This window comes from Centruroides vittatus, unplaced genomic scaffold (assembly GCF_030686945.1).
Source record: "Centruroides vittatus isolate TY-2023 unplaced genomic scaffold, ASM3068694v2 contig_1074, whole genome shotgun sequence".
NCBI lineage: Eukaryota > Metazoa > Arthropoda > Arachnida > Scorpiones > Buthidae > Centruroides > Centruroides vittatus.
In genome coordinates this window covers 130-22,603 of record NW_027120692.1, presented here as the reverse complement: position 1 = coordinate 22,603, position 22,474 = coordinate 130, and the positions used below count along the sequence as shown (strand labels likewise).

The window sequence follows — 22,474 nt, the reverse complement described above, 5'->3', positions numbered from 1 at the left end:
CTAAAGATTATAAAAAATGAAAGTACTAAAAACATTTACATTTGTAAAACAAAATGTAAACAGTTTCATAATTACAGAAAAATTTTAGGATTGTCCATAGAAATTTTTAAATTTTTTTGAAAATTTTAGTAATATTTCTCAGAAAACATCTGATTTAATCAAAATTCATTATATACATTTTTCAGCAAGAAATGTAGATCTATTGTTTCATTGTGTTTTTGTTATATATCGTCCCATCAGCTTGAAACAATTGGAATTGTAACTCATTAGACTGTATTTCTAGTGACCAGTAATATATTTTTGAGCCATGTGAGGCACACAAGCCATAATTCCATTTAGCCTGTGTGCCTCAACAATGAGATCAAATGAATTAATATTTTTCATGACCAAATAGTATAATGAACATTGTGATCCTAATACAGACATGATGCTCCAGTATTGAACTGCAAAATAATTTTGGATAATGTTATCCAGTGGTTGTCTTAAATAATGCGTAAGAATTGAAAAAGATGACATAATAGATGACATGGGCACATTCATCTACAACATGTCCCTGCCAATGGTGATAGCAATGTTTACTTTCTCCAATTTATATATTCACAGAATACCTATGAACAATGAAACAAGTCATTCAACATGTTTGCCATTGTTGATATAAGTGACTCATCCAACATCAACTTTTTGATTTCAGTCAAATCAAGTATTCTACCTAAACACACATCTATGAGTTTTCCAGATATTTGTGATAATAGATGGGTAGGGAAATAGTCTCAGATAAACTTGCTATATTTGAAGCATGAGATGCCATAAAGTTGTAAATGCCAAAAAGCAAACTTTTCAGGAGAAGTAAAAAACTATCTTCTTCTCAGTACTGGAACGAATTACTGAACACATTTAACTAAACCATTAATTTCCAGTAACAAAAATTTTTAATGTAAAAATTTCTGACAAACATTTTTGATCTCAACCAAGGTCTGCTTCAGGTCATCAACGATATTCCAAAATTGGAATGAAAAATGTTTGTCAGAAATTTTTACATCAAAAATTTTTGTTACTGGAAATTAAAAGTTTAGTTAAATGTGTTTAAAAGGTAACAATCACTTTTTCTAGTAAATTAATTCATTTCAATTTTACAATAAAATGGTAAAAAACTCACTAGGCTACAAATTCTCTGGAATATCAAAATCATGTAAATATAAGCTGTAATGGTATTGCATACTTCAGTTTTATTGTTTTGGCTTTTCAAGTAAGTAGTTTTATAGTTAGAACAGTATTCTTCAAAGAACAGTTAAAGCATATGATAAATTTTGCACTGTGCACATTATACTTTCATACTGAAATACAGATGAAAACATGGAATTGAAAAAGCAGAAATGGATATAAATGAAAATAGATAGGGAGAAACTTCTAGAAAAATGAAAAATGAATTTTCTTGTTTTAACATCTTGAAACAGTGATCATATTTTACTCTTATGTTGTGTGTGTGTTTGTGTTTCATTTTGAAAAATAAATTTATCTGTTTGGAAGTTAACTTTGTTGATGGAAAGAACGACTAATAAGAATCTACAAATTGATTTATTATGTTGTTTTACAAACAAATTTTTTGAGGTATACATTTCAGTCATTTTTATAGATTACAAATACATTACACTTATTCAGTGTATTATTTTCAAGATAATATACAGAAATTGATTATAGAATTCATAATTTTATAAGAAATCTTCTCACAGAAGTACCAAAAACTTAACACATTGATATTTCTTTTGAATTTTCAGTGGTAATTTATGTCTTGCAATAAAAGAATTCAACTATAATTAGTTATTAGTGCAAATAATTATATTCAAATTTATTTTAAAGATTTTATTAGTTGTTAGAATAGTCCTATATTTTTTATGATATGTAACATATTATATACTATATCAGATTGAAATGCTCAAATAGATAACAAATGCTGACAGCTTTTAAATACAAATCTTATTTCTAAACAGAATCAATAATTTAAAAACATCCAAATATTGTTTTTTCTAATGAATAAAACATGTAGTACAATATAATAAGAAAACACATACTATTGCAGTCTGTAATATTGAACTAATTAATCATATGTAATGAATACACTTGCATCATATTGACAAAATATAATATACAGGTACTCCTCACTTTACGACCGAGTTCTGTTCCAACGACTATGTCGTTAAGCGAATTGGTCGATAAGCGAGGAACTTGCGCTGGGAATATAGGATCGTTGTATAATTATACAAATTATGCAACAAACTTCAAATTTATTCATAAAAAGACTATTAGCCTATTACAGTACTATAAGACTATTATAGTATGCTTAGTGCACATGTCACCATTTGCCATTGACCGACACTCAAGCTGAGAAAAAGAATCCCCCTAGTTGCAGGTCGAAACTCGATTGGTCGTAAGTGTGAGTGGTTGTTAAGCAGATAGGTCATAAAGTGAGGAGTACCTGTATAGTATAACTGTTTTATATTGTTATGTACTGTACAATTTAATGTATTGCAAATTTGAATATTTTGTCTCAATTAATTATAAAAACTAAAAAATAAAATAAAAAATAATTTTATTTGTTTAATAGGTGCAGATGACAACAATTTGAATTCAATTTTTTACGAACATCTAACTCGTTCACTTCAGCATTCTTTATATGGTGATTTAGCATTAGGAAGATGGGGTAATGTTTCACAAGGAGATTGTTTTGTTCTTGCTTCTGATAACCTGAACTGTTTAGTACATATAATTGAATTAGGGAATGGAATGGTAACCTTTCAAGTTAGAGGACTGGAATTTAGAGGTAATTTCCTATTAAAATAAATATATTTGCCAAACAATTGCATTATGAACTTCATTAAAATTTAAATGATGAAAGATTTGAATCATAATTATATTAAATCTCAGTTTTAAATTATACATACAAATTATGCATAACTGAAAACTTTATGAAAATTTTATTTTGTATTAAATGTTTTCTTACTGATATTAACTGATGATTATTGAGATGAATATTTAAAAATTAATAAAAATAGATTTATCATATTTATAATGAATGATATATGCTAATTAGAGTTTCATTATTTACAAAAGTAGTTCATTTAAGTTTTAATTAATGTTGTTTTGAGATAATGAATACTTTCTCTTATTTACATTTTCAAAATGATCAAGTTACTTCCAGTTTGTTTGTAAAAAAACTGTTGCTGTTAGAATGGATATTATTTTCATTGACATTTTTATTAATAAACATGGATTTTTGAAGAAATCGCATTTACTAAACTTTAAACAGTTTTCAAAGCTACATTGGGCTTCAACTTCTGAAGACAGACATTTAAATGTTAAAGTATTCTGATGAACTTAATATAAACTTCAAAAATATTTTAAATTTTAGTAAATAGGACCTTTTCAAAAGGTTGTTTTGAATTTATTTTAATGCTATAAAAGTTTTATTTGTATAATTTTAATACTAAATATTACATTTATTTTTTAGGTACTTATTGTCAACAAAGAGAAGTAGAAGCAATAAGTGAAGGTGTAGATGAAGATGAAGGTAATGTCATAAATGTATTACAGTTATGAATTGCATTTACTATAGTTCTGTCAGGCGTCTGTCACAATTGGAATTACAGTAGAGCATCGATTATTTGACTCCCGATCAACCGTCACATCGGTTAACCGACAGCGTTCTAGTCGGCAAATTCAAATGTCCGCTAGTGATGTAGCGCTACAATATTTGGTTATGTCTTGGCTACTTTAATATTATTTTTGTTAAGTTTTTGCGTGTTTTAGCTGGCAACATTGGCTCGACCATGAAAGGGAAGCCAGTATTTAAATGAGGCTTAATTTTATTTAACAATGCTATCCAATAGCTGTTTTTAAAATGTGTGCGAGATTTAGTGGCAAAAAACGAGTGTCAGCTGTGAAGCAAAAGAAAATTTTGGACTCCTTTTTCTAATATATAGGCTTACTTTATGTAAAATATGTAACCCGAATATATTTTTCAATATACAGTACAGTACTGTATTTATTTTGTGCAAAATAAAGAAATAATTTTTAACAATACAATAGCGACGATTATTATTTTAAAAAAAATTTGTTAGGCTTAACATCGATGAAAATTCAATGCAAAGTAGGTTAATAGCAATATACTAATATACTAATTACATGGGATATACTAATATACTATACTAATAATGTATTTTTTCATACTTTTCGGTTATCCGTTTTTTCAGTTATTTGACCAACTCCAGTCCCCAATTGACTCAGATAATCGATGCTCTACTGTATCTCCTATTTCTCAAAATACTGAAAAAATAAGAGTTAATTCTATTAGCTACCATTAGGGTTTCCTTTCTAGGATCTCTGAAATCCAAAGATCCAGGTTTTTTCATTTGATCTAAATTTAATTCCCTGGAATTGTAATATGTTCCTGGAAAATTCCAAGAAAAATAAAATTGCAATATTTTCTGTTGGTCAAAAGTGAAAGTATTAAATCTTTTAAATCATTAATAATTTTTAATGTATTTTATATTTGTTGTTTACATATCTTAAACATATATATTTATTAGAGAAACTATACAAAGTAATATGTAAAACTATACTATATTATACTACTGTACTACTACAACAATTTTATAATTTTGACTCACTTTTGCTTTATGGAGTTATTGTGTACTTCATTGTCTTTAAGCTTAAATAATTGTTTAATGGTTACTTATATTAAAAACTATCCTTAAGGTTGCAATAGTTTATTGAATTTTATTTGCATTAAAGGCCCTTGGTGATTTAGTGATATTAGAGCTGGATAAACCAGGATAGAATCTTAGTTGTGATCAGTTCTCACTGTCATGGTCTTTTACTTTTACAGTGGGCATATGGAAGGTGAAATTTGGGGTAAAATTAGCATCACCTGAAACAGGCTATTCTATTTACTTCTCTGACTTGGCTATGAATGCTATGGAAAGCTTCGTTTGATATTCTTTCATACATGTTTTAGGGAACTTCTTTATCTTTATTTTTATCACCATACTTCAGGTTTATTATGTCAGAAATTTTATTAAATTTTACATAGTTAAACCCCATTACAATATTATCAGTTTATGCAAAGTCTGTGTTAATGCAAAGTAGATTTGCGATTCCATGAATGAGAATGGGTATTTTAATGTTAATAAGTCTAGTTAATACAAGATATCAATTCATATGTAATATGAAGTATGTTGTGGTCCTCTGAATTCAATAACAATTACATTATGTCTAATACAAAGCACACTGCTTTCAGCTTCCCCAAAGTCAAACAAACCAGAATAGCAAAACACAACTCAAATCATAACCACGGGCATGTTTTTCAATTTTAAGATTGGTCACAATGCTTATGATTTCAATACTATTGTTATCATTGATAATGCAGATATATATTAAACCAATGACATTCATTCTAACTTAAAAGATTGCACTCTCTCTTATAGCTGGTGCTTTTTATACTGTGACGATGCTGAACAATTAGTTGGCAGTTAGCATGCACATTGGAAACCAGAAGTTAATAAAAATTGGAGACTTTCAATTAAAACTCTGTAGTTTTACAAAATAGTTCTTATTTTTAATTGCTTAATAACAAAACAACTGAATTACAATATTAAATATTGCAATTAATTTGCAATTTTCAAATTAAGAAATGTTTCCATTGAAATCCAAGCAGATAAGTTATTTTTAAATCTGTAAAGTTGTCTATCCAGCTCCTGGATTCAATTTGGTGGTTAGGTCAGCTTGTTATATCTAGTAGCTTCAATCATTATTCTACCAACTCTAACTAATGTTAAAAAAATGAGCATTGATTCTTTCTTTAAGCTATTGTATCTCAATAAAATGTCTGTTTTGAGCACCTGATAAGTTTGTTTTTATTTATTTTTAAGCATATCCAAACAAGATGAAACAGTGAAATATCTGGGATAAAATTTGGCTTTTGCCATTCAATTAATTTTTTTTAAATTTCACTTAATACAAATCTCATTAATACAAAGTGCCAATTTTTAAATACCTTCAATTTTGTATTAACAAGGTTTGACTGTGAAACTAAAAATAATTAAATTTAAATCTTTTGTGTAATTTTATCTTAATGGTTATTAAAGCAATACTTTGGTGATCTATTCTTAATACATAGTAGGTTGTAATTTTTTTTTTTTTTTTTTTGCCTTCAGCCAAAAGTTACTATTTTGAACTCTGCTGTTTCTTATCACATAAACAAAGTTACTTTTATTTTTAAGTTTAAACATATTTACTAAATAAGTTCCTGCATCTTTCTCATTTTTCTTGAGATAGTTTTCTTAGTTTTATTTCTTAGATTTCTATAATTATTTGCTAAACTCTGATTCTTTATTAATTTTTAAATATTTAATGGCATTTTACTGTCATGTGATTTTTTTTCAAATATTGACATATAAAATGCTTAAATTTCATACATGCTACTTAAGGGTTTTTACTATTTTTTTGTAACTATATTAATGATATACTTGAGAATAAGCTTTATCAATTCACAAATTGAAAAGCTTTTTTTTTCTTTTGTAAACTATTAATATATCAAATATCCTGAAAGACATATATAGATACATAACCAAATGATTGCCTTAAGTAATCGGGCTATAAATAATATATAAATTTAAATACATCTGGAAGTGAAGGCTTGCTCAGGGTCTGAGTGGTGCAACTGGCAAGCAAATTGCAAGGCAAGTGGAGGTTGCGGGTTCAAACCCCACCCCGGTCAGTTCTTTTTTTCCAGATGATTCTAAATTATTTAATAAATGAATTAAACTTATAATGTGACCTCACTGCTAATTTTGCAAAAACAAAGAGTGACCCACTTGTTTTCCTGTTTGGTGTAGCATTGTTTCTTGTTGTATGAGCATTACCCACATATCTAGCCAAACAATTCCATTGCTTTACTTTCCTTTTAACTCCATCATGGGACCAAAGAAAGTTTCCAGAGCCAGCAGCCCTTCAAATGCTATGTTAAATGTTCATTTATTCTGTACATTAGTCTTTTATATTCATTTTGTATTAATTTCTTATTGTTTTTAGTGTTAAACACTATATTTATTCTCTATAAAATGCATTTTTGGTATGTACTTTGGAGTGTCTAGAATGAATTAATTGGATTTACATTGATTCATATGGAAATAATTGCCTTGGTTTTCGTTGGTTTTGGATTTTGCTGATTGTTTTTGGAAGGATTATCAACAAAAATCAAGGTATCACTGTATATTTTTTATTGAAATTGAGATATTTTTTCTCTCTTATATAGTAGAATATTTCCTGCTATATCAAACATCGTGAAGCCCAATATGTATATAGAAACATCAAACAATTGCCTTAAATAATATCTAAATTTTTGGTCGTTTGGTGATGTTTCTTTATTTCCTGCAATTATTTGCATTTTAATTTGATATTGAAATAAGTAAAATTTAAAAGATTGTAAAAATTCTGATAAATGTACGTTTTTTTCTTATTAATATATTAATAAATTTAATTTTAAACATTTTAATTTTTATAGGTTGCTGCTGTTGTGAATCAGGCCATCTTCCTCATATGTTGTCCATTAATGCAGCTTTTAATCAAAGATGGCTGGCATGGGAAGTAACAGCTACAAAATATGTTTTAGAAGGTTATAGTATATCAGATAACAGTGCTGTATCAATGCTGCAAGTTTTTGATTTGAGAAAAGCTCTTATAACTTATTATGTGAAAGTAAGAATTTTTACTAATTTTTTTTTTTTAATTTAAAAAATTTTTTTATATTGAACATCAATATTCATTAAAATCATTAGCCAGTATATTTTAAAGTTTGTATTATCTTGTAATAATTGTTCACAGCCATAGCTAAACAGATTTACTGTAGTTCAAAGCATTAACAATATTATTAACCCTAAGTATTTCATTATCATAGTTAATTCTAAAACCTTCATTTTTTAATTAAAATTTGACATCATTATACTGAATATTATTATATTTTATTTATTTTAACATATCTTCTAGCAATTTACTAATTTTATTGCTGTAGTGTGGAGTAACTATTGTATTCAATTAATCAGTAAATCTGAAAACATTTATATAAGAGGAGGATTGAAATCTAGATTTTTAATATTCAGTATTGTATGATGATCAGTGTTTTAAATAAAAGTATATTTCTTTATATAAGTTAGATGATGTTTAATTTGATTTTATTTTTAGTATAAGAAGAGAAATTATAAAATTAATAATTTTTTAGAAATGTTAGTTAAAAACTATAAACGTTTAGATTTTGCTTGATATTGTTATACAGTATGGTCTTGTTTAAGCAGGTTTACATATTAGCAGGTACCTCAAAAAGTAAAAATTTTACATAAATTTGTGTTCTGCTCCAGATATTCCCTGATGATTCTCTAGACATTTAAACAGTCATTTACAATTAATCAAAATATGTTGAAACATTTTATTACAATTAGTAACATTTTTGTTTAATGTTTTTGAATATACAAAGCAATATTTTATTAAATTGCTTCAAGAATACTACTTTAGAAAAATACAATGTACAGTTTTCTAACTTAGATGGAGAAGTGTAATTTGCTAACTCTTAAGAGTTAACTTAACCATTTGCCATCTTTGAAAGCATGAATTTATATATATCAGTTAAATATAAAACAAGACTATACTGTATTGTATTAGTTTTTCTTTCTGTTATTGGAATAAATGTATACCTAATGCTTATTTAAAATTATTTTTTAGAGTATAGTCTATTACACTTTGACATCATCACGGTTAGAAGAATGGTTAAATTCTGACTCTATACAAGAAGCATTAAAACCAACACTTGACAAAAACTATGCAGATTTAGATCCAGTATTTAACATGAATGTTGATGAAGATTATGATTTTCATGCATCTGGAGTATCTCGAAATAGCTTTTGCAATGTTTATCTTGATTGGATACAATATTGTTCATCTCGAAGAGAAAAGGCAAGTTAGAATTCCATAAAATAATTTCTATAGATTAAAAACCATCTTGGTTTATGAAATTGTAACCCAAATGATGAAAGTTTGAAAAAATTCAGTTATTTTAGTTGGAATAAAATAGTATATTCAATCTTTATACAGTGGTGCCTCGTATAACGTACGCCTCAAATAACGGACGCTGCGAACAACGGACTTTCTGTTTGGCCATTACGTGACTCGAGCAATGGACTGGCTGCGAACAATGGACTTTCTGGCATAATTGGTGACTGCTCCATGGGTGCGTTCTTTAATAGCAGTCGCTCTGCGTCTCTGCTACTACGGGAGTGCGCTTCTGTTTGTAGGCATTTAGGAATGATGGTGAAATAAAGAAAGATGGCAGCGCCCGTACCATCGATATTATCGTGATGGAGAAATCTATAATTCTAAAATATGAGCTTTTAAAGGCAAAAGAAGGGTCCCAATTGTAAAATTTAACCATAAAATGGATTATTTGTTGAAAGAGCATTCAAAATAGACACGGAAAAAAAAATAGAATGCCAGCTACCATTCGAAAAAAATTCGTAAAGACACTTACATCACCGCGTGCGCTAACTCGCGCTTTCACAATTTCTAAATTTTCATTCATAAAACCACATAATGGACCCGGAAACGAAACTATCTGAGCCATGGAGAATGCCATGTTGCTTTCCATCGTAAACTACTTCTACAAGCGGCAGTGGCGGCTCGCCCCGGGCGGCACTTATAGGGGACGACAAAATTTTACAATAAATAATAATATCTTGTAAAAATGCCTAAATACGGGGCAGCGAAATTTTCCTCCCACGCTACGCCACTGACAAGTGGCCATTTTTGCCGTTCGACGGCGCGCACTCCCACCAGAATTTAGGAACGCATTCCGCAGGAATTTTTAAATGGATGTCGCTCACGCAGAGTTACGTGGAGAAATAAAAGAACGCACCCCATGTTAATTTTTTTATGATACAGTACGGTTATTTTATGCTGCGGAACGAATTAGATATTTTAACATTTATTTCTACGGGGAAATGCGTTTCGTATAACGGACATTTCACTTAACGGACGTGCACCTGGAACGGATTAAGTACGTTATATGAGGCACCACTGTATATGTATATATATATAACATTTATTTCAAAGAATATGGTAAATTTTAATTGTTTTTAACAAGCTATTTATTGTATTACAATCTGAATGTGAAAACAAAAAATAAAAGTAACAGAAATGAAAAATTTCATCTAATTTATTAATGCATTGACAAGATAAGTTGTAGTTGGGGATCTTTTTCCAAATATTACCTATAAGTAGTCTCATAAAACATCGTCGTTAGTTAATATTTTGTTTAGGTTTGCAATTGAAATAAATCGTATGATACAATGCAAAATATTTGTAAGATAATTCTGTAATTATTTAAATTACTATTAACAGTTGAAAAATTATCTATTTATCAAAAATATATTTTTGTTACCATTAAAAATTTACATCCAAGATAAAGTAAAACAAGGAAATAACTAAATAAAAAATTTATAGTAATAAAGTAAATTTAATCTACCAGTTTTATCAGTTTTTTTAATTTTTATAAGAATTTATATTTTAAAATATAAAATCTTGACATTAATTTTGATCTTTGTCTTAGAAGGTTGACAGTGAGAGAGACTCAAGTCTTGTTTCATTATGTTTTTGTTTGAGTCTTCTAGCAAGACGTGTACTGGGAACAGCTTCTCATAATTCTGTTTCAAGGTAAGTTTATTTTTGTAGTAAGTCTAAAATAGTTTAATATCTACAAAATATTTTTACAATGTAAAGTTATGAAAGAAAACACTTGCTACATGCATCAGGCATATAATAGTCTGTGTGTTCAAATATGTATATGTATGATTGGAATAGACTATATCATTAAATTATCAATTATTAAAAATTATACATATCAAATTTTTTCATTGAAAAAAATTAAATTTGTAATTTTTATTTTGATTATAATGATAAAATAGTCTTTAAAAATTTAATTTAATTTTTTAGTGTTGATTTCTTATTGCATGGATTGCATGCCCTCTTCAAAGGTGATTTTCGAATAACTTCAGTACGAGATGAATGGGTTTTTCAAGATATGGAATTGTTACGCAAAGTAGTTGCTCCTAGTGTAAGGATGGCATTAAAATTACATCAGGTAAAATAATTTTAGGTTTTTTGTTATAAGTGATAAATAATATGAGATGATGATAATTTTTTTTATTTACATTTTATGCCAAATTTAAAAGTTATTTAAACATAACATATTTGAAAATACAATATAATACTATATTTATTTTTATATAAATGAATTGTGTGTATTAAAAGCTATGGTGAATTACTGAATATGCACTTGTATGGGACCCTAATTTGGTAAACTAAGTTCTATCTATGATCATGTAATTTTTTTCTCTGAAATAAAAACTTAAATAAAAGTGTAAATCACTTTTTCTTTTCCTGTCTAATTCTGCCATTTCCTTATTTGTATTTTTACCCATTGGTCTTCCTCTACTGCCTTTCCTACACATTGCCACTAGGTATGCAGGAGTGTTTGTTCATGTTTCTGTTTAGAAAGACCAAAAGCCAGCTGGTTTACATGGTACTGTACAACTACTGCTGGCATTTTGTCCCTCAAAAACCACAACCTGTATGAATTTGCCTCATTTGAACAAATTTGCAACCTATTGGCAATCTTCATTTCACAAGTCACAACACACACAATATTTCAAATTTTTCACTTTTTATGACATCAGCAAACTAATTGCAGACAAAATCTGAATTACATTAGATTATTTTCTTACCATTCTCAAGATAAATGAATGTCCTTGTGTATACTCACAAGGCAGAACAATGGAAAGTCATATTCTAGTGCATCATGTAAACATTGAGTCACCAACAAATCTTCTAGACATATTCTCAGGTGTGATAAAATGTAGGTTAGGCATACTGTGTAAAATAACCTTATAAATGGGTTTATGCTTTGGTCCACCAGATCAATCACACTAATTCCATATCATTTTCATTGTCAGTGTCAACTTCATGGACATGGCTACAAAAATCCATCATTGATTAAAAGTTAAATTAAATATTTTAAATATTGATGGAAAATTATAAATTTAAATCTAGAGTGAAAACTTTGTAAGTCATAAAATTACTTTCTGGCCTTCATGTCAAGTTTATTTCTCAAAATCCGAAAGTACACATATTAAAGCTGATGTTCTTATACTGTTAAATGTTTCAATTATCTAAACCCATAATTTTTTATTGTTTTTCATTTTCCTTGAAATGTTGCAATTTTACATTATAAGTTTTTCACTTTAGGCCATCAATATGTTTTTATAAATTGCTGAATTTAAAAAACACTTTGATTTTAAATTAGATTTCAATACAAAAATAAATAATTTTTTACTAATGAGCAATCTGGTTTTTTTTTTTGTAAGTTTTGTCAAATTTTCCTCAAAAGCTTATCTCCAGTTTTTAAATTTGTTCAACAAATTTGCTGGAATCTTAGAAAGATGACTTAGATTAAAACTCATACAAAACACTGAGCTTAATATTATATTACTTGGAAGAATTTTTTTGACATTTGCATTCTTAATTCAATATATGAACAAATAGAAAAATTGAATCCTTTTTTTTACATTCATTTGGAAGAATGAAAAATTTCAATTAGTTAAAAAAAATGATGGTGGTCTTTCTCGTTCTCATTATAGTTTTGCACTTATTAAACAAGATATGCACTTCACTAATTATTTGGATGTATCTTTTGCTTACTGAGTTAATTGATCTGCTATCTTGGATCCAAATTTATTTCAAAGCCTAAGGGAAACAATATCAAGCAGATAATTATAGAATTGAAAGCCTATACTAGGGATATCAAAGTTGAAAAGACAAAATACAATTTATTAACTTAGACTGCTTACAATATCTGCATATCTTATAACAACATTCCATTATAGAAAGTCTATGTCATTTTAAACTATGTAGAAATTACAGAGCAACAAAACACAAAGCAAACTTCTAATGCCTTCTTTATCTTAATTTTTTAATCAAAAAATTGAGAATGGAATATTTGAAATGATATTGATTTTATGCATAATATAAAATTTCTTTTAACATTTAACTAAATTTACAAGAATTATTGAACTTTAATCTATCATAATAAATTAATAGTTAAAACTTTTTAATTTTTAAAATAGACAATTACAATTTTATTTTTCAGGATCACTTTATGTCTGCTGATGAATATGAAGATCATGCAACCCTATATAATGTTATTGGAACCTATGAAAAAACACTTGTGATATCTCATGAAGCTGATCCAACATGGAGAAATGCAGTTTTATCCAGTGTTCCTTCTCTCTTAGCTCTTAGGTTAATAAATCTTTTCAATTTATATACAGATAACTAATTTTCAGATCTCGACTGAATATAGTCAAATTCTTTTTCTTTTTTTTTTTATTATTATTTATTTATTTTATTTTTTGTTCATTTTCAAATTATCAATTCAAATGTATCTTTATAGTGACGCCAATCAGTTTTAGATAATATTCATGTCACAATCTCTCTTTTGTAATTTATTTCCTAGATTTCTTCTGTTCTTGTATATAGCAGGAAGGTCTCATTAGTAAAGTTAAAAAGAGTGATATTCTACAAAAGAGGTTTATGTATATAAATACAGGAGAACTAAATATGCTCAACTATATATATATATATATCATTTCTTGTAGTTCAGTTTTAATTATTCTCCAAAAAATTTATTTTTCTTTCTATTACCTGAATAATATAATCTTATTCTTGCATTACTTTAACTAATCTGTGATAAACTTGAAGTATATATTAAGTATATTCTATTCAGCATATCTATAACTTACTAAACCAAATAAACTGGCAATTAAATATTTAGTTCAGTGTTAATAAAATTGTACTATATAATTGCTTTTTAATAAATACAATATACTTTTCATACTCTTGGATTATAGAGTACGTCATGAAATTTAGCACTGACTTGGTGTATTCTCCTGCAAGTGAATAAGGAGCACCTTTTGTCTTTTTAAATACTTTCTCTTCAAAATTAAAGTAGGAGTTAAATCTTTTGTATGTTCATGATATATGAGTTCAATAGCACTAAAAGTTTTTTTTATGTTTTGTTTTTGTTCTATTAAAGCAAATATTTTGTTTTTTAAATTTGTGAAGTTTGTTATATATTATAAACAATAGTGTGAATAAATTTTAGAGTTCGTTTTTCTATGCTCTCCTTCATACTTTATTATAGATAAAAATGAGTATTAGCACATATTGCTTCTTGTTTTAAAGAAAGATGTAAGCTTTTATACTTAACAGTACTAGATTAAATTGATTGCTTCAACCTTCTTTACTAATTGATACAAATTGGAAATCTTATCATCTTTTGTATTTCTGTTTTTTGATAAATTTTTCTAGATTTTCTCCATCTCAGTGATAGACAAATTTTCTTTTTCGACTCTTGCTGTCTTAATCATCATTACTGGTGGACCTTAATGTATTCAAACAATCTATAGGATGATATTGTTAAGATTCTGAAAAACAATAAATTCTGCTAGTAGCTTACTTTTTTTTAAGTTATAGTCTTGTTAAATTTCTGCTATTGAATTTTTATTGATACTGTTCCTTTATGAAAAGTTGTCAGTTTTGTCACATTTTTCTTTCCTTATTACTTATCAAAACACTGTTTTGTCTGTCAGTGGTGTAGCGAACATAACTGGCACCCCCTCCCTTCCAGAAACACACATAGTTTGTCTCAGAGACCATTTGGGCGCCCCTCAGCAAGTGGCGCCCAGTGCATGATACACCCCTTTGCACTTCCCTTGCTACGCCACTGTTGTCTGTCAAAGTAACAGTTATTCTGTCTTTATCTTTCTGAGAGTTGATATATTTTTTTTAATTACATAACAGATTTCGTTTTGACCATAGTTTTAAATTTTATGAGAAACTTTATGTAGTTTTGTTTCAAATCTTTATTTCTTGAAAGTAAGATTTTTTTTTCTTTGACTTTTGCAGCAGAGTATTATAAATTAAATTTCAATATTAATATATTTGATATCATTGTTACAATATAGCACTTTTACATTTGTTTTATTGATATGTAAAAATTGTAATAATAATTTCAGGCATGTTTTTGATGATGGTGCAGATGAATATAAAATAATTATGCTCAACAAAAGATACTTAAGTTTTCGTGTTATCAAAGTAAGTAATCAAAGTCTATTATTTTTAAATAAATAAACACTATAATTTACTTATTTTAATACGTCATACAATAAAAACTGAAACTGTTATTATTTTAAGTTAATAATATAAAATGGTATTTAAAATATTTAAAAAAATTAAATTATTATCACTTATATAATTTTAACATCCTAATGTTTCATTAAATTTTAGGTAAATCGGGAATGTGTTCGAGGTTTATGGGCAGGACAGCAACAAGAATTGGTTTATCTTCGTAATCGTAATCCTGAAAGAGGAAGTATTCAAAATGCAAAACAGGCTTTACGAAATATAATCAATTCTTCGTGTGATCAACCAATTGGATATCCCATATATGTATCTCCTTTAACTACATCTTATGCAGAAACAAGTGATCAATTATGCACTATCATAGGTGGTCCTATTAGTTTATCTATATTTAAAGGAGTAATATTACGATTGTGGAATAGGTAAATAAATTTTAGATAATTTCTAAATATTCTAATTTCAAGAAAAATAAAAATTTATTAGCTTCTAGAAGATTATTTATTCATTTATTTAGAATTAAGCTAAAATAATATATATGATCATATACTCAAGTTAAAGATTTACAAGATCATAAAAGTAAGAAGAAAATGTAATGTACAAAAATAAAATCATTTATATATTTAATTAATAATGACTAAACAAACAATTTTAGGTCAGTTTAAATCTTCATCCTTTTTTTAAAAAAAATTCTAGCCAGAAACAGATGGTTAACAACTTGAAGATAAAATACAATTCTTCTTTAAAAATGATGAGGAATATGACATTAAAAACACACGCTTTATATATACACTTGATGCTGACCTTTCCTTGTAGGATCCAATGTTAACAACACACAGTACTAAAAGTTTTCACAATATCACTCAGGTCACTGTTATATTTAAACATCATTCTAAAGACCCTGGTGAAAATTCAGGAATTCAACAATATTTGCATAATTGCATAAATTGTATTGTCCCAAGAATTACAGGTTTTATAGCTAACATTTTCTACATCTGTCCATTCTCAGCTTGCACTGAATAAATAAATCATATTCCTTCTTTTACAATTTCTCTTTCTTGCTTTAAGATTTATTATAATAAGCTTTTATTTATGTATTTAAATATAAATTATTACAATTCCTTTTAAAATATTTAATTGAAATTGCAAATCATCTCATTACTATCAGAAAAAGCTTTTTTTCAATAATCTTTCAAAGATTACAACATAATATTTATATAATTTTGAAACAAATGATGCATTTTAATTTTGTTATTGATTCTAAAGTGTTAAAAAAATCTCCTTTTTATAATTTTTTTTTTTGTTTTTTTCTGATTCAGATATTTATAATCCATATTTTTTTCCTTAATAAACTATATCGTTGTTATTATTAATAATAGGTTAAGAACTCGGTGTGGAGAGGGATGTTCAAGTGGTGGAACAGCTAGACAAGGAAATGGAAGTTTTGATAATGATGTTAGTTGTACAGGAAATACAGATAATCCCTTACGAGGTAAATATATTAATTTTTAATGCTTTTTCTGTTGCAAGTTGTGTGTATCTCTGTATGAAAAAATCAGAAATAGCTAGTATACTTTACTTAAAATATTCTACTGGTAAGAATTCACAAATCATTCTAAGAAATAAAACTAGTTATGTCTAATTGATATTTCTCTAATTTTTCCTGAATAAGTAGGCTGAAATAAAATGTATTGTAAAATAATATATATATATATATATATATATTAAGCTCTCTAATTGACACCAAAAAAAAAAAATTAAAAATTTTTTTCTTCAAATTTTTAATAATATAATACAATAAAATTTTGTTATTTGACAACCTTTTTATAATTCCACCTATGAAATTTAGAAGGTTAATCTTAATATTCCATTTTGACTATTTTATAAATACATCTACAATGAACTGCTAACAGAAGTGAAACCAAAAGACCATTTTAATAATTGAGATAATACTTTCAAATCTGCATATTTGTATGTCTAATGCTTTCAGTAGCCAATTTGCAGATGTGGAATTTAAACTGGTGTGGATTATATGCTGCTGTAGTTACTTGCACAGAATTATAGCAAGTTAAATTATTAATCATATTCTGTTTAATAATGTTAAATAGATGTAGATTTTAAATTTACTCAATATTTCCTTACTTCATCAATTCAAAGTATTAATTTTCAGTATTGTTAATCCCAGTATTGTTAATCCATGTATTGTGAGTAGTTTTAATGTAAGAAGATCTTAAAATTACATTGTATTCTTATCTTTTAATTCTAAATTTTAAAATCTATCTTTGTGTTTTTTTTTTTTTTTTTTGCTTTAAATATATCATAAAAAGTCTATAATGACAAACAATTTCAAATAATAACATATATCTTGATTTTATTTAATTTTTATACACGTGAATTTGTATCTAATATAAAAAGTTATGCAGAGTCATTATTATTATCTTAACTAAATGATGTTTTCAAAAAAAAGTATATATATATAGTATATAATTCCAAGTTGAAAGGTCCGATGCAGGCATTGGGGCATACTAAATTACAAATAAAAATAAGAATATACTGAATATTATACAATAAAAATATAAAATAATTTATGTTGTTAATTTAATTTAATTTAAATAATAGCTAGGGGCACCACTAGTGGCTGTTTTTTGGCATACCAGGACAGAAAAAAGAGAGAGACTGCCAATTTTTCAGCTTTATATAGTAGATACTAGTCCTTTTTTCAAAACATCATTTAGTTAAGATAGACCAAAAGTATCAAGAAAATTAATGCATGTTTTATGATTGAATAATGAGTAGTTTTATTTTTTTAACTAAAGAAATATTTTCAATTTGTATCTGCCACCATTTTTTAATTAAACTTTTCTGCTGTGTGCTCATGAAGAGGTCCTTTTTGGCAAGCCCATTATGGGTTCAAAAGTCCATAATGGGGCAGAGATGGTGAGGGACATGCCCAACGTATTCAGACAGATCATTCCCAAAAAATTTGGATTTTTTTGACCCATCCAGATTTAATCCCAAGTCCCTCAGATAAGCTGCCATTTTAACTGCTCAGCCATCTGGCTTACTCAACATTTTTTATTAGTCATACAAATGAGTTAGAACAAAGGACAATTATATTTTTAATTGTACAATGCAGTAGTGTTCTTTAGAATAATTTTAATACCTGCAATTTTAAATTGGAATTAATCATTACATAGACATAAGTAGTGCAATAAAAACCTATAATAGAGCATACAAATACAAAAAAGAAATTAAAATATACATAGTTATAAATTTTCTGTGGTTGCAATAATAGTCTCCAATATTGAAAAGAAGTGATGTATAAGAAATATGGCTCATAAGAAGTTTCTCTAAATGTATTATTGGCATGTTAAAGCAAAACGATTGCCAGATTAAATCAGACTACATTATCGCCACTATTAATAATTAAATACTGAGTAACTTGGCACTGGAGTTAGGTGTTAGGTGCCATCTCTCATTAAATTTAATTATTATAAATAAATTAATATTTATTAAATAATTTAGAGAATTTACTCAGTATTTAATCATTAATCCAATATTTGTTTGACTTTAATATAAATAATGCAAAGTCTGATAATTATGTTATTTACGTTACACATATGTAAGTTAACCTCATGCCTAGCATTAAAAATTGACTTCATAGGAATTATTAATAAATTTCAATAGGATTAAAATCTTTATATTCAGTTTTTCTATTGGTAAGCATAAATGATTCAATCATTCTTTGTTCTGATACATTCGAGAATAAGAATATTAAAAAATATAAAGAATAAGAATATTTTTAAAGTTAATAAAAATTTTAGCTCCTATATTTTAAATTAAATTTATTATTAATAAAATGGAATCATCATTCCAAAATAAAAAACAGTTATTATTCAATTAGTAATGGGTATTCATTTTTAAAAAATATTTTATATTTTTGCTCTTATCTTATTACTTTATGTTGCAATAGTAATTATAATAATTATTTTCAGAACGAGGTAGTCATTCAAGTGGTTCTCATTCGGGTAGCCATTCTGGTGATGGGAGCTGTGAAAATATGGGACGAAGTACAGCTGGAAGTCTAGGTAGAGGAAGTACCATAAATAGTGTTGGTCGCAACAGTGGATCATTTACTCGAACTAATTCTGGTACACTTCCTCACATTGCCATGACAACTGTCCCACCAGGAAAACCTACATCATCAACATTAATTAACATTGGTGTATTCCGTCCTTTTCCCAGTGAAAACATTGGTCTTACTAGTGCAACATCAATTTTAACAAATAATATCATTGGGAGCCAAAATGGAAGTAAAGGTGCTATTGGTGGAACAGTAGATAATTTAAGTGATTTTTATCAACCTTTTAGCAGCTTTCAAATGGGAAATCTAGCAGATAATCGCAACAGTATTGTGAATCAAGAACCATACATGACCGCAAGAGGTCTGAGTGCATCTGACATTAATTCTAATGAACCTGTGAGCAACATTAATTCTAATGGTTGCAATCTTACCGAAGGACATTTGACTCTCCTTAGCAGAGAACCTAGTGACAGACTGCTTAGCAGTTGTATAGCTACTTATAATCAAGTACGATTTAATGACAGGGACCATTGTTCAGTGTTTGGTGATCACAGTTTTAACATAGATGATAATGTACATAATAAACCTAATTGGAATAGTGATAAAGAAGGATCAAGAAGTATATATAAAGTGAATAAAAATTTAAGTGCAATGCTCACTAATAACAAAGGACAAGGTGAGAATAATAGTGACAGTGCAATTTCCAAAGCATTGTGAAAATAACTGTAACATATTCATAGTTTCATACTGGTTCTTTTCATTTTTTGAAAGGCATCATCAATAAAGGAACAAGTATCAACATAAACTGATGTATTGTTTGTGCAGTGCACAGAAGTGAAGGGTGCTCCATTCCTACTAGCCTAGGAATTTTTCTTCCTACATGCAATTTGCCTTTGAAAATTTAAAATTATAAAATGCTAAAAACCATCCACCCATCAAAATTTATCCATTTCATACTCTACTCTAAATCAAATTCTTAGTTAATCCAGGGATCTTTAAAAAAAAAAAACTGACATAATTCAACATTATAGTGCCACAATTAAAATGCAAATACACAGTAAGTTACATAGGTGTACAGTGGGCTTTTGCATGAAATATCTTGCCTTCCGATTCAGTTATTTAAAATCACGTAAATGATAAGAATTACTTAATGTGATAATTTCTGCAAGGAACATAAAAAATGTACAGATAAACTTAAAATTTATAGATTAACTAGTCATGGGAATTAGATGGTGCCACATATCCTTAAATTTATATCTGTACATTTGGAAAACGAAAATTCGATGGTAGCACTCTTGGTTATATTTGCGGTACCACTGTTTCCAGAAGCAATATGCAAATAAAAAAGAAAATAATAAAATGTTTGACTGAGAATGTATAAAACTAGTATGCCTACTTTGTATAGTTAAAAATATAGTTTTTTCAAAAAAAACAAAAAAATACAAAGAAAACCAAAGCAATGCCAATTACAGTATATTCCAACTGCCTTTAATTGTGGAAATGTGCTTCAAGAATACCATAATTGTAGATATGTTGTCTCAAACTATGTGTTAAATTGGGAAAAATATTAATTGTTTGGCATTTTATGTTTCATTTTTTTATCTGTAACAGCCAATATCTAAATGTACAAATTTTTATCTTAGAAAAACATTTGTATGAGAGATTAAAATACAAATTAAATATTAATATATGATCTTTACTCATATTTTTATTCAAAAATATATACACAATGTAATTGTTTCATTCGAGTGATTAGTTCATATACTCTGTTAACTCCATCCTAAGAATTATTGTTACAGTCATTCCACTGTAGTGATTGAAAGTCTGAAGAACTAATAATTAATTTTACTGTGGATTTTTAATACCACACTACCCTAAATTATTTTGTAAAAAATATTTACAATATTGTCTTTTTTTCATATTTATATATTTAAAAATTTTATGAATAAATTACTTTTTCTCTATTTGCTAGTTTGAAAAGTTCAAAAAATTTCTAATATTTTCTGTTATGGATACTAATTTTCTTGAAACGGGCATAATTTTTTTCTTTTATGAAAAATTAAATAATTCAAACTCAGTTGGGATAAAATAATCACATCATTTATATAATTGTTTTACTCTAACTGGATAATTCTGATTGTGTATATAATTTATTTATCGTTATATATATTATCAGATCCAGCAGTTAATTTATGCAAACTCTAATCTGGTTCAAGTAAGTTGGCAGACAATTATCATCTATAAATTCATCCATCGCTGTTATTTTCGACCAGATTTCATTTTTGAAAACTTCCTTCAAAACTGATCGAAAATAGCATTGATGGATGGATTTGTACTAAAATCAATTAAATGTAAATCATCACAGTAATAGTCATGCTTATTTAACTGATCCTACCATACATTAACCAACATTTAATACATCCTAATCATTACTCAAAATATGTAGTCTGAAGAAGCAGCCCATTTTATTTAGTAAATTTGATGTCAGCCTTGTGGTAAGAACTAACTAACAATTCATATTCGTAAAAGAACTTCTAATCTCAAAAATTGTTGATATTAATATCTCAAAAATTACAATGGTAGAGATAACATAGACTTATCACACTGCTATGGTTTCTTTTTACATATAATAGGCCTTTTCATAATGTGTAATTCTCACAGTACTGTACAGTGTGGTGAAAATAAATCTGTTTAAAATTGTAGATTATAATTGTCAGTTTCTGTACATATATATGTTTATACAACAGATACCTAAATATTTTTATGTATGGCTGATGATGGTCTTTTGTACCGAAATGCATACCAGTAATAAAGTTGCATTCTGATGATAAAAGTGTCTTTTAATGTTACCAGTAGCAATGTGATTAGTCTCTTATCTATACCATTGTAATCCTCTACCTCTGTTATCTTTTTGAGATATTACTTTCAAATTCATATCTATTTTTTCCCCATTTTGTTTTTAACTCTCCATTCTGAAAGCACTAAGAATGCCTTTTTTATACTCATTGTGGGTTTTGGCCTGAACCACAATGAGGGCAGCAAGGTGATGAATATCTGGATCAATTTACTGGTAAAAATTCCAAGCTATCTAAAAAAATG

The 22,474-nt window shown here is 27.4% G+C and overlaps 1 protein-coding gene across 5 annotated transcripts in view; it reads left to right on the top strand.

The window, feature by feature from the left end:
• Positions 1-21,074, top strand: part of LOC136973095 (pecanex-like protein 1) — a 133,108-nt gene extending 112,034 nt beyond the window's left edge. For 4 of the 5 annotated variants that reach the window (XM_067267825.1, XM_067267817.1, XM_067267808.1 and 1 more), the window contains 11 exons: positions 2,603-2,818; positions 3,506-3,565; positions 7,559-7,752; positions 8,770-9,000; positions 10,649-10,752; positions 11,032-11,179; positions 13,244-13,395; positions 15,171-15,249; positions 15,442-15,716; positions 16,671-16,783; positions 19,287-21,074. In XM_067267825.1, the coding sequence (XP_067123926.1) occupies positions 2,603-2,818; positions 3,506-3,565; positions 7,559-7,752; positions 8,770-9,000; positions 10,649-10,752; positions 11,032-11,179; positions 13,244-13,395; positions 15,171-15,249; positions 15,442-15,716; positions 16,671-16,783; positions 19,287-20,092 (2,378 nt within the window). In that variant the 3' untranslated portion in view covers positions 20,093-21,074. The remainder of the gene's footprint in view (positions 1-2,602; positions 2,819-3,505; positions 3,566-7,558; positions 7,753-8,769; positions 9,001-10,648; positions 10,753-11,031; positions 11,180-13,243; positions 13,396-15,170; positions 15,250-15,441; positions 15,717-16,670; positions 16,784-19,286) is intronic. The other variant, XM_067267802.1, reaches the window with a different exon arrangement.
• Positions 21,075-22,474: the final 1,400 nt, after the last annotated feature.